The sequence below is a fragment of the Sabethes cyaneus genome, chromosome 3 (genome assembly GCF_943734655.1).
Source record: "Sabethes cyaneus chromosome 3, idSabCyanKW18_F2, whole genome shotgun sequence".
In the NCBI taxonomy this organism is placed as follows: Eukaryota; Metazoa; Arthropoda; class Insecta; order Diptera; family Culicidae; genus Sabethes; species Sabethes cyaneus.
Genome location: NC_071355.1, coordinates 230,306,250 through 230,319,578, shown reverse-complemented (window position 1 = coordinate 230,319,578; position 13,329 = coordinate 230,306,250). Strand labels below are relative to the sequence as shown.

Here is a 13,329-nt window from a genome sequence, read left to right as displayed (position 1 = left end):
GTGTAAAAGGAGTGATGTGGCTAAACGAACTGCGAGAAAAATCATGAAAAAGTTAAGTTTTGCTAGTTTTGTACATAGTTTCTGTTTAATTTTAGTGTTAATAGTTACTGGAAGTCGGGCTAAAGTATGCGGGGATCCGGAATGCAAAAGTAAGTAGTTACTCACGGTAGTAACTTGGGTCAAATCTTTCGCTGTACTACATCAACAGTGCAGTCCAAAGAAAGCGAACAGACATGCACTGATTCGATTTGGCTTTATTAGTCCAATGTGTAGAAAGTGGAATATATCTACTAACAGACAGTTTCCGCTGCAAACTCGATTATTTTTTTCTGACTAATCTTCGTCATTTTCAGCTCCAATTGCCAGGGCATATGCCACGATTAATTACTTTGGTGGCGGTGGTCAGAAAGTTACTGTCGCTAAAAACGACAAAGTGGAAATTTTAGGACGAGATATCGGCAAGGAAAGGGACCTACTCATCCGAAAGGCGGATGGCAAGGAGGGTTTAGTTAGTCGCTCATTTGTGCAAGAAATAAAAATTCTTGTAAAGAAGGATAATTTGGTTGTGGTTCCTGAAGACGTTCCCACATCAATAACTCCTTCAAAAACAGCCGATTCGAATGTTGTAGCAGGAACTACTCTTAATACTGCAGACATTTTGGAACAATCGAACGTTGATCAACCGTTGTTATCAGTGAAGGCAGCCACTCCAGATTTAGAGACTGTTCCCTCAGGGCAAGCTACCTCACAGCAGTCGAATAGTATTCCACCGAAAGCTGATGAAGCGAACAGTATTGATGCGGTAGAAACGAAATCAAACGAGACGGAAGTTCTAGATAACGTGGAAGATGCCCAAGCTGAAGAAGAGGACGAAGATGAAGAAGAAGAAGAGGATGATGAAGAGGAAGAAATAGATTCTGCATCCGATTCTGCCGAGCAAAAAAAAGAACCAACAGTTCAAGAAGAAGCTAATTTAGATACGTTAAATAAGACAGACGAAGTTTTGGATAAGGCAGAAGAAAGCATAGTTGTATCCACAGAGCAACCAGAGACAACGACAGAAAATTCTATTGCCAACGAAAATGAACCAGTTGTTTCAAAACCATCGGATACTACAACTGCTATTCCTGCAATTGAAACAACAAAAGCGGAACCCGCAGAGCATAGTATCAATACAGTGGAAGAAATAACCGCAAGGAGCGATATAAATGAAGCGGTTGACGCTTCCAAAGAACGTGATGATACTGTTATCGAGCAGAATGACGCGTTGCACGAAGAATCGGATTCTCTTAATGGTGATACAGCTGTCCAGCCGACAACTGAACATCAAACCGATTCAGAGAGCAATGACGACACAATTATTGTGTCGACGGTGGATCCTCGTTTGGAAATTCCTGTAACCGAAGAACCGGAAATAGTTACGGAACCATCAACGTTTGCCAGTACAAATCAAAATGTAATTGAGCAATCTGCGCCACAGGTAGTGGATTTACCGAAACAACCTCATCAGCTTCTTCGTGGAGGTCTTGGAAATTTACTAGCCCATTCGCATCATCATCACCACCATCATGGGCATGATCATCATCACCACCATGGTCATGATAATCAACATCATCACCATGATCATGGTCATGTTAATCACCACCATGCAGACAGTGATAATGAAGGACTGGCGGAAACTTCCGACAAGCCATTCATTGGAGGATTTGGTGGTGAATCGCAAGATCAAAAAATTGAAATTCCTGAGCCGAGTTCGGAAGAAAATTCTAATTTACTGCAACAGGATGATGGTAAGCATTCATTAATTAGATGACTTAGTTGCAAAGAAACAATTAGTGGTTTCATGTATTTTTTTAGTTGCTGATAATACTGGATACTGCGATAAACAGTCTTGTCCTCAACCAGCGGAGCCGGTGTCTCATCAACAGCATGCTAATGGATTCCATCATCCTACCGTGAGCATTCCTGCAATCAAAACCCAGCAGGAACAGCCGGCCGTGGATGAGGAGAACGCTATTCCTCCAGCACTTCCGGAGGATTCAGCCGAGAAAGAGGAAGATATAAATATAACGAAAATGCTAATGGTTGAGCTGTTCAAAATGAGTGATTTGATTCTACTTCTGGGAATTACTTCATTCACACTGATAGTGTTTTCCTTGGGACACTATCTGATCAATAAAAACCGAAAGGAAAAGCCACTCATTTATAAGGTAGTCTAGTGGTAATTAAAATAATATGTGATGTAATTATTCTTCATTTGCAGCTTAATATGATTGAGCGCGATTTAATGGCTTCCCACAAGGAGAATGCGATGCTAAAAAGCGACCTAGTGGAAACCAAACACAAATTAACCAGCATAGAAAATAGCTCGTTCGGTTCGAATGATATGGTAATCGCACTTCGAGAAGAACTAAGCGATGCAGAGCAGACGAAACTTGAGTTGCAGGAACAGATCGCTTCGTTGGAAAAAGAGCTGGAAGCTGCTGCCGAGGCCGGATTGGAACTGAACAAGATGGTTGCCGAGCTGTTGAATCAGAGTGGCAGCGAAACTATTGCGCTGACCGTAGATGATTTGCAGCGACAGTTGAACGAACAGCAACAGACTATTCTTTCCATGAATACCACCCTTGCCGATAAGAGTCGAGAAAACAGCGAACTGCAGATCACGTTGGCTGCTCAGTCGGCGAAATTTAGCCAAGATTTGGAAGAGTTGCAACAGTCTTTTAATGATTTGAAACTGGAGAAAAGTAATTTAGAAATTGAGTTAAATCATATGAAGAGTGGTCAAAATTCCGAATTGGATACGTTGAGAAAGGAAACGAATGCCGAGATTGGTAAGTTGAATAAGGAGGTGAAGGTATTCCAAGCCAAGTGGGAGGAGAGCAAGAAGTCACTTGGATCAGCTGAGGCGAAAGTAGATGCTTTGGAAGAATGTCTGAAGGAAATCAAGCGAGGTAATAGCAATGGAACCGTTGATGGTTTGATTGATTCCGTGGAATTAAAGGCACAGGTTGCCGTTCTAAAAAAGGAAAAGTTGGATCTACAGGAAAGATTACAAGGCGAAACTGTAAGCTGGAACTGAAAGATGATGGTTGCTTTGGATACAACCTTTACAATTGTTTCATTTTATTTCAGGTGGCTCGGCAATTGTTAGATGATCATGTTAAAATAATTAATGAAGAAATTTCTGCACTGAAGAAGGATTACGGTCAAGCCGAAAAGGACAAACTCGAAGCTGAAACTCGGCTGGAAGTGCTGTCGTCCTACTTTAAAGATAAGGAAACTCAACTACAAAAGTGAGTTATTTAACACAACATCTAAGTAACCTAATTACAAACGTTTTTCAATATGCAGAGAGCTGAGTATCAAAGAAGCTATGTGGATGCAACAGCAGGGCGAAACAACAAGCACTGTCGAACGAATAAGGCTGATGCAGGATGAGATTCAGCAATTGAAGTGAGTAATAATGACCAACTGTATTGTAAGCATCTGTGATACTTTGTGATTTCGTTCCTTACTTGTGTATGTTCACGATTTTTCCATGCAGCACAGTTCATTCGCTCATTGAGCAGTACGAAGAACGGTACTTTGTTTTTCATATCGTTTAAACTTGACCGTATAGCTAGCCAGTCTATTTCTATTCTATGTTGTATTGCTATGGTGCTTTATGCTACACGTTACGTGTGATTGCGTTTTTCGCTGCACGCTAATTGGTTTTATTTTAAGGTCACAAAATGATAAACTTCGAGCCGAAATAGAGGCCCAAGCCACTGCCCATAAAGCTCAGTATACAGCGTTAGAAACACGATCTCACGATGCGTGGCTTGCCGCACGACAAGCTGAACGTCGTCTCGAAGAAGCTCGCAATGAATCCAGCGCATTGCGACGCAAGCTAACCGCACTTGGGGATGCTTCCGTCATCAATACGAGTAACACAGGTAAGGAACTCAACTCCGGTTCGTTTTACTCGATTTATTATGCAACTAATGTTTATAACGTTTTAGATGGCCTAATACCGAACCCAGTTCCCTCAACTGACCTAAACCTCACAGCTCCATCTCCGATTCGAGTGGAATCTCCAAATGCGCCTATGATGGGTCTTCCACCTCCACCATTTATGCCACCCCCTTTCGGACCCCCATTCATGCCTCCTTTTATGCCCCCTCCGGGTCCAGGAGAGCTACGTCCTGCTCCGCTAGGTCGACTTACATCCCCACCCCCCAATCGGTATAGTCCAAATGTAATCGAAAGTCGTGACCGCTATAGCCCAGATCGTGGTCGATACTCGCCGGACAGCCGGTACGATTACTCGGTGATGTCCAATTATGAAACGGAAACCGATTTTAGTCCACCTCCCTCACCTCCACCGTACATGCGGCGTTCGAGCTATGAGCGTGATCGAGATGCTTGGTCAAATAGGGAGCGAGATCGGGAACGGGAAAGAGGCCGAGATCGGGATCGGGATCGGGATCGGGACCATGACTTACCTGATCGCGATCGCGACGTTAGAGAACGCGATGGCCGCACCAGCGGCAGCGGAGGAGCTGGTGGAAAATACCCTAAAGCATTCTCGCCACCCGGAATGAGGACAACCTCGCCACCAATTCAGGATCCTAGGAACAAAAAATACCAAGGTAGTAGCAATCATTACTCCGATGACGAGTTTGACGAGTGGTAGAATATGCATTAACACGCACAGCGTCAATTGGAATTGCTTTCAACCTTCTGCGGGAATCGAAACCTATCCATTCGCTGTACTTTTTTTTTTGTTAAAACTCCTATACGCTTAGTTAGAATTGTTTATTTAAAAATGCAAATAAGATCATGCGCATGTACTTGCCCAAAAGAAAACACCCTCAAACGTAACGGGCTAGATTAACTTATCACTTCTCATCGCCGTTCACTGCTAACACTGTCCGGTATCCTCTCTTTGTGCATTTCACATGTGCGTGTATGCGATGGGTTGCTTCCGCAAAAATAGGCACGCAAGCAGGCGCTAGCAAATCGTCGACAACTGTTTGTTTTGAATGATGTTCCGATTGAGAGTTCAGCACTGATTGGTCAAAAAGCAAAACACTATCGCAAATAGTCTCAAAGAATATATCAATAAAAAAGCAAAGAAAAATACAACACAAACGGAACCTATTCAGTGTGCTCAGTTGTTTCGTGTTCACGTGTACAAAAGAAAAATTCGAACATTGTCCCTGTCTTGCTTTCAAAAAGCTTGCTTCAGGAATTGCTTCATCCATAAAAAGCTTCTTTTCGTTGTTCCGTTGCTTTCGTTTGTTTTCCCATAACTACACCTTTACTCAGTTCTGTTTAGTTTTATTCAGTCATATTCATATAGTCAGCTTTATTAAATAATATTTAAATTAAAACGTTTAGTTCGTAACTATGCTTAATCATTGGTTGTTAGAATTATTTTTTTTCTATTGCCAGTATAAAAAAATCTATAATAGATCAACTTTTTTATAATTTGCTGCAGGAATATTTTAATATGTTCACCACAGCTTAACTGTTAGAGATTTGTTAATGCAATTAATGGTAGATATTAAGAGGGAGTTAAAACAGTAGCACTACGTTGGTCCTCCTGCATAACAGTGGGGTTAGTTGCGGGCTTTGCAAGTAGGCGAAAACGTCAAGTAACGAACAACGCAATAAGTAATCGGAATAATCGGCAAAGTCCCTGGCGACGAAATCGGTCTTTGAATTGAAAACTCGGAACATAGAACCATGGATCTCCAAATGTTCTAGAAAGTAGCCGAGTACTTACCGCAGAATTGAAGAACCGCAAGTTTGGCATCATAGTGCTGCAGAAGGTATGTTTGAAGAAAACGATGGTACGTACGTTCTTCAACATCAGTATCGTACGCGTGTCCAGCCGCCACCTTGGAATTACTGATGATTAGTTTTACGACACACCTCAAGATCATCATCGGAAACAGAGAGGGACAATGTTCAGGTTGGTCAAGAGGAGGAATTCAAACCGGTGATTGGACGGTTTAGTGTATACCAGCAAACGAGCAAAAACGATCTAAAATTTATGAACTTCGCCGCCTTCAAAAGCATGACCATTTGTAGTACCTTTTTCCAGTATAACCTTCGCAATTGGTACAACTGAAGGTTATCCAACTAGATAGAATAACAAACCGACCACGATTTGATAGATAGGCGACACTTCTGAGAGACGTTATCCATCAAAGCCTTACTGTCGGAAAGAAAGAACCGGAAGAAACCCCTCTTGAGGTCTGTTGGAGCACCGTTGAAACAGCCACGTCGCAGACCGTGTGGTACCGAGTCGGTTACGTCGATTGGTCGAATAAATATTGGATGAAAAGAACGCAGCGCAGATATGTTGTGTTAGGATGTGACACAAACAGGAGCACAGGATGGAATTCAGTTCTCTGTGAGAATTTCGGTTGGTTTTTCGGACCCATGTAAATCTCGCAAGGGACTTCGACAAGGTGACGGTTATCCGATCTGATTTTCTACTAGAAGGTGACAAAAGGCGAACGGCGATCAACGGCGAAGGTAACACAATTTTTAACAAACCCGGTTTAATAATCTGTATTACCGATAATATGTAATGCTGTCGGCAAAAGACTTGGGATGGTGATAGACCAAATACCCCAGTCGAATACCCTAAGTTTCCTAATATAAAGTGCACCTTGACATTGTTCAAAGAGGACCTACGATCATTCAGAGTTTTCAAACGACGGCTGCTAAGTAAGAGCCATCTTTGGCGGTGTACAGAAAAACGGTGTATGGAGATGACGGGAAACGAAGTGGTTAAACTTGGATGGATGCGTTGGACAGAACACGTTGCCAGAATGCTGAATAAATAACGCAAAAACGATGTTCACATCGAATCCGGTTTGCATCTATCTTTCTAATTTGGGTGTAGTATCGATTATACGGCTACTGCTACCCTTTGGTCATATACTAAATATGAAACTTGCAGTAGTTTATTTTATTTTTTACCACCATTCTCAACAATATGGTCATTTTACTTGTTTTTTTTTGCGGAAAACCCCATCCTAAAAAATCATTTTCATATTTTACGCATTTCCCACATTCAGTACTAATAGCTGAAACATACTTCGAGACAAGTGTGTCCGTAGCTTAGTTTCAAAGTTCAACCGTGCTTTTGAACTTAAACCACATAAGTCATCCTACTAACAATAGATTTAACCTTGTGTTTGTGTTTGTATATGTATGTGTTTGGCTCAACAAATCATCCCCACTCGATCAACCGCAAAATACAAGAGCTGAAAAACTTCTGGCTATTGATGGAGGGGTAAAAAACCCAAAACCAAAAGAGGGTACGCGTGACTGTAGTCAGTGTCCATTGTATGTACATATGATTTTACATTCTACTCATTTGTTTATCATTAATGGTTATCACATTACTTCACAAAAGAATAGTCGTAGCGTAGCGTTCGTATTTAATGTGATCATTTCCTATGCATTTCTGCGGTTCTTTTCCGATTTGCGGTTACTTCCCCCACTTGGTTGCGCTGGTTTCGGTGTTTTCTTGTGCTCATCCTAGGCGGTTTCAGTTCCGGCTCACAGGACTCGATAGCAACGCGGAAAGGCGGCAAACAATTTAAAAACCCAAACAGTAAACCTTCATCCTAAATGTTAACATAAACGTAGCTGTAGTGTTTTACTGATTGATGGAAAAAGCTCCGTTTTCTGTTTGAATCAAATAATAGTGCAATTTAACCGAATCAAGTGACGTTTTATACTTGTTGTGAAACTAAACTCATTTAATTACAGAATAGCATTTCGTTAACTTCAACAATTAGTTCTCTAGTAACCACAGGTAATTATCCTGAATTGACATGAATTTATTTACATGGGACGTCTGTACAAATAGTGGACATTCTAGTGATTATTGGCAAAACGTGAATGATTGGGAACATTACACATTATGTGACTCAATTTGTTTTCAAATATAAATAAAATATTTACGCAGTACTTCATGTTTACGGTTGAATGAGATGACTTCCTAATCCTAACCAGTCCAGTTATAATAGTTGCTTCAAACTGTCACCGAAATAATTAAACCAATATTTCTTTTCATTTACGTTTTATTGCATATTTATGAATTGAATGACTTCATACATGTTGTTCTAGGATTAAAACATTCACGCGGAACTATGTTTTATTTTTATTTAAGCCGAGTCTTCATTTCTGTTCAGCATTAACAATCTACACAAGTTTATAACTGCAGGACATCAACTAAGCATCTGATTGAAAGTTGAAAAATAGCATTTGTTGCAGAATGATAACTACGATACAGGTAACATTAATCTCCTGACGAGTTTTAGCAGAGCTTCAGCTTCAAGAAATACAGTATTTTAAAAGCAAATCCTGAATGTCAAAAGTTGAAACAAATTGGTATTTTGTTCCCTCTTTGCAAACACGAAGAGCATTATTTAAACATAGAATACAACACAGTAACTATAATTACAATTTCGAGCACGCTAGGTGTGATCATTCAAGACTAAGCGAGAACATAAGTGTAAAAGTAATCAGATTATGTCGAGATATTCACAAGCATGTTTCGAATGGATTGCGCTGGAGCATATTTTATGTGATATTTCTTTGATGAAATTGTTAATGGCGTGTTTTACTGTGTTAAACATTAGCAACTAAAACTGCCTTCGCAATCTCGATCCACTTTTTGTGCAGAACAGTTCAAAGTTTGATTGCCACTATCACTTACCTCCAAATCGCTGATGTCTTTCTAAAAAACAAGAAAAAAAAATTGGCTGAATTCATGACTCACTAACAGTCTTCAATTAATTTTAATATACGCTCCTAACAACAGCAATTTTTTTCCAAGCAAACGCAAAACTCCACTTACCTCGGAAATCGCTTGATAAAAGCTGTCATCCAGAGTCATGGTACTTTCTTCGATTTTTGGCGAATCAATGTTTATCTTCGGCTCCACGGAATCAAAATCCATAAATTGCTCGTGCTCGGCTTTGTGCAGCTCCAGAGCAGCCAAGTTGTAGAACAACTTTTCGCATCTTTCACACTTTCCCACCGGTTCCTTCTTTACTTTATATTTCACCGTATAGGTTTTCTCGCACTTCGTTCTATCGAAGGTAATATCAAAATTATCCTCACTCTCCTCAACCGTACAGTCCAGTTGAATCATTCCATCCTCATCGTCCCGGTCGGCATCATCAAAATCTTCCGGAAACCAAACATTCTGCTTGAGATTCATCTCCGACTCATCCACTGACTGCTCCTGGCTAAGATCAATATCCTGATCCTGACGCGAACCAGATAAATCTGCTTCCAGCACCGCGTGTGACTTTTCATGCAACTCCAAAAAGTCTGCATTAGTAAAACAGCTGTCGCAATCGAAACATTTATATAAGGACGTTTTCTTAAGACGCAACTTTACGTTATACGTCCGCACCAGCTTGGTACGGTCTATGCAACTTTCGGCATTACGCTGCAAGCTGGCGATTTTGGCAAGAACTTCTGCCAGCTTTTTTTCACCTCCACTTCGGCACTCGCTACCACCGCCTGCGAGCGCATTTTCATCATTCTGGCTGTGATCCGTTCTTTTCTTTGATCGATTTTGATACTGACGGACAGGATTTACCAACGGTTCCAGGTTCTTTAGTGCACTCAATGCGAATTCGTTGTTTCCGTGCTCCATTGTAAGACCAAGCACAAACTCACCTACTGAATTGTGACGATCAGCTGGAGGTTGCACAACATGCAAAATTCGTTTGAAAACATTAAAATATTGATTAAAAAGTGTTTTTACTCCTAAAAATTGAAAATCTATTCCTCCAATGTAAAGTTTGCTTCCTGTGTAAACAAAACGAACTGTCAGAATTTGCAAGGTCGAAACGGTCGAAAACTTCGTTTCGAAATGCTCGATATAGAAAAATATTCGAAATATTCAGAAACAGAGATGCCAGATTTTATCATTCATCATATCTACCCAAGTATCCACTTTTTCGCGGCCTATCCACCATTCGCGCGCTTAATGGCGGCTAGTGGGTACACTTTTCGACAATGTTTATTTGCTTTTGGGAACTACGCTGACGTACACTTGAAAGTTCTACAACAATCAATCAAGGCTGCTGGAAATATCAACTTGACGTAAATGAAGTTGCCAAAGGCATGCCAAGGTTTTCCGAAAGATGCACCCACTAGCCGCCATTACGCACGCGAAAAGGTGGATTTACATTTGTAAACTCCGCTCACGTATGCTTAAAAGTTCTACAACAACAATTAAGGCTGGAAATATCAACTTGACGTGAATAAAGTTGCCAAAGAGATGAGATAACGTTCTCCGAAAGCTGTACCCACCAGCCGCCATTTCGCACGCGAAAAGGTCGATAAATGGCGGCTAATGGGTACAACTTTCGAAAAAGAGATAGCAAGTCATCGCATTCGTTTCACTCGACAATGTTGGCAGCAAATTTGTCTGTAAGGTGGGCGCTTTTTCGCTAATAAAAGTGTTATTTTATATTAAATCGTTTCGGTATCTTCGGCGCACTTTTTCGTTACAATCCAAACAACAACTACGCCGAAGAGACCGAAACGATTTCTGCTCAAAATAGTCACAGGAAAAATATAACAGGTTTTTGGCCAACAAACTTGATGTTCAAACGCGATATGCATAAATTGGAGGTAAACGTCTTGAAAGCGTGTTGTCCAGCAGTGTCGTCCTCCAAAAGTCCAAACTTCTTGTAATGGCAGTTTTTGTGCTTTTCGGACTTGCCGTTAAGGGCCTACGCATTATTCACTTTCATCATGTTAACCCACATTTTAAGTCTATGTTGACAAACCACCCAAACCACCGATAGACGTCAAAGAAGCGAGGTTATGTTCGCCTGTGTGAAACTCTATTATAGCAATACCCAACATGGAAAAAAATTCGACCAGTTTGACCTCGACTAGAAAAGCAAATCCTTTTGCATCGACATTCGTTCAGAGGTGCCAGATATACAGATACAGAGTTTTCATTGATCGTTAACTTAACAATTTAATTATTTGTGTTATTTGTAGCGTTTGTAGGTAGATCTCATTTATAGTCAAAATAGTCACAGGAAAAATATAACAGGTTTTTGACCAACAAACTTGATGTTTATAGTTAGAACTGCATTCGACTCACAGTTGCTATTCCACAAATTTAACTGATAAATACATATATTTCAGCGGGGTGCTATCCCTATCTTAACGAACGGTGTTTGACAGTCGACTTAACGAAGGGCGCTATTGCAGGAAAAGCCAGGGGCTTGCGATGGGTGCCATGTTTTTGTTGCCAACATCTCAGCACATCTCGACAAAGGTTGGCAGCAAATCTACCTGTCAGACGGGCGCTATTTCTTGCATTTTTTGAAATAGCGCCCTTCGTTAAGTGGACTGTCAAACACCGTTCGTTAAGATACGGATAGCACCCCGCTGGGAAAAGCGCCCGTCTGACAGGTAAATTTGCTGCCAATCCTTGTCGAGATGTTCTGAGATGTTGGCAACAAAAACATGGCACCCATCGCAAGCCCCTGATATACAGCAAAGTTTCGTTAATTGGTGGTTCGTTAATTGGGCGGTTCGTTAATTGGGTGTTCGCTAATTGGGCTATGTGACAACTTGAATGTCAAAATTGTATGGAATTTTCGAGTTTAGAAATTTCTAACAACTGTCAGTCGGCCCAATTAGCGAATCAGCTGGAGTGCAGTCGTGGCCCAATTAACGAATTCAGGCTGTATTTTTATTCGACGATCTGGTTATTTGGTTAAAATTATCTAGCATCACTGCCGTTGCGAGCACGAGCACGAGCACGAGGTAAACAAAATTCATTTTCCGGAAGGCGGCCAATGAAGCTACATGCGGAGGCTTTTTAGTTTTGTTGAATTGCTGTTTTCTTCAAATTAACTGATAAAAACTGTGCTCTTAATCTTATTACAACAATGGTAAGTATTTTTTTATTTTATGTGTTTTAACCTGAGAATATCAAGGTATCAAATATTGAAAAAAAAAAATCGTTCCCAATCGTTTTGCAACTAACCTCAAACTTTTGAACATTTTCTTTCAGACGGAAGAAGTAAACCCAAAGGCTTATCCGCTGGCGGACCAAGCGCTGACGTCAAAAATAATGACCCTAATCCAGCAGGCCGTTAACTACAAACAGCTCCGTCGCGGTGCCAACGAGGCAACCAAAACGCTCAATCGTGGTCTGTCGGAGTTTATCGTCATGGCTGCCGATGCCGAGCCGCTGGAAATCATTCTCCATCTGCCACTGCTGTGTGAAGATAAGAACGTACCGTACGTGTTCGTGCGCTCGAAGCAAGCCCTCGGTCGTGCCTGTGGGGTTTCACGCCCGATCGTGGCGTGTTCGGTAACCATCAATGAGGGCTCACAGCTAAAATCACAGATTGTAACCATTCAGCAGGAGATCGAGCGTTTGCTGGTTTAAAACTAAGGTACAAATTATACACTTGAATCATTTCATCTATGTGAGTAGATCTATATGATAGGAAATTACGACACAGATGTTTAATAAATAAGCATTTAAAAAATATAAATTGAAAAAAAGAAATTTTCTTTTTAGTTTAAAGTAGAAATTTCCATACCTCATACTTTCATAAATATAAAAAGGTACATATTTTCATTTTTAGTTAATCAAATAGTAGTAGCTTACGGTCAAATAGAGAATCCGAATTCTACAAAGCATTGTATGTTGATATGGTAAATAGCTGAATATTTTCCGGTTCCTCTAACCTTCTGTGTGTTGCATTCATACTAGTGGCAGTGGCAGGCAGTTTCTGTGCCATATTCTATTATTAGAATAAAAACAGTCGTCGAGGTATGTATCGACGGCAGCTAACCACTAGAAAAGGAATACTGGTCTCAGAAAAATACCGAATATTCATTGGAGAGATAACCTGTCCATGTTTTATGGAATATGTACCTACAAGTTTTTGGAAAAAAACGAATAAATTTGTAACATCCTTGCTCACGCGCAGTTCGTTTCGATTGTCTATCTGCTAACAGATCTTGGAGGTTTTGATCAGAGTATTGAACAGCAGTTGGCCTCGAGGTATGATGCTGGCCTAATAAGCCAGTCGCCATATGTTCGAATCTCGGCTGGGAGAGGCTGTTAGAGGCAATAGGATCGTAGCAAACTGGCCCTGCAATTGTCCTGTACTCTAACAGCTGGCTGCGAAGTCTATCGTACAAAAACAGAAGGTCAAGTTTCGATAACGGAATGTAGCATCAAGGCTTTGCTTTCATTGAACAGTAGCCTAGTTACTAGACTATAGCACGTTTCAATGGAGATGAATAGGCGAA

At 40.8% G+C, this 13,329-nt stretch overlaps 3 protein-coding genes across 3 annotated transcripts; 2 read left to right on the top strand and 1 right to left on the bottom strand.

The window, feature by feature from the left end:
- Positions 1–7,980, top strand: LOC128742020 (transport and Golgi organization protein 1). The gene is made up of 9 exons (XM_053838194.1): positions 1–149; positions 354–1,790; positions 1,858–2,210; positions 2,264–3,067; positions 3,136–3,296; positions 3,355–3,456; positions 3,727–3,938; positions 4,005–4,634; positions 7,550–7,980. Exons 1-9 carry the CDS (start codon positions 44–46, stop codon positions 7,636–7,638), a joined length of 3,894 nt encoding a protein of 1,297 aa, XP_053694169.1. The 5' UTR covers positions 1–43; the 3' UTR covers positions 7,639–7,980.
- A 112-nt stretch (positions 7,981–8,092) lies between these two features.
- LOC128743307 (uncharacterized) lies at positions 8,093–9,803 on the bottom strand. The gene is made up of 2 exons (XM_053839861.1): positions 8,873–9,803; positions 8,093–8,752 (listed from the first exon to the last, which is right to left on the bottom strand). The coding sequence occupies exons 1-2, from the start codon at positions 9,680–9,682 to the stop codon at positions 8,651–8,653; spliced, it is 912 nt and encodes a 303-aa protein (XP_053695836.1). The 5' UTR covers positions 9,683–9,803; the 3' UTR covers positions 8,093–8,650.
- Positions 9,804–11,837: 2,034 nt separating this feature from the next.
- Positions 11,838–12,557, top strand: LOC128742873 (NHP2-like protein 1 homolog). Its single transcript, XM_053839362.1, has 2 exons — positions 11,838–11,951; positions 12,074–12,557. The coding sequence occupies exons 1-2, from the start codon at positions 11,949–11,951 to the stop codon at positions 12,452–12,454; spliced, it is 384 nt and encodes a 127-aa protein (XP_053695337.1). The 5' UTR covers positions 11,838–11,948; the 3' UTR covers positions 12,455–12,557.
- The last annotated feature ends 772 nt before the right edge of the window (positions 12,558–13,329 follow it).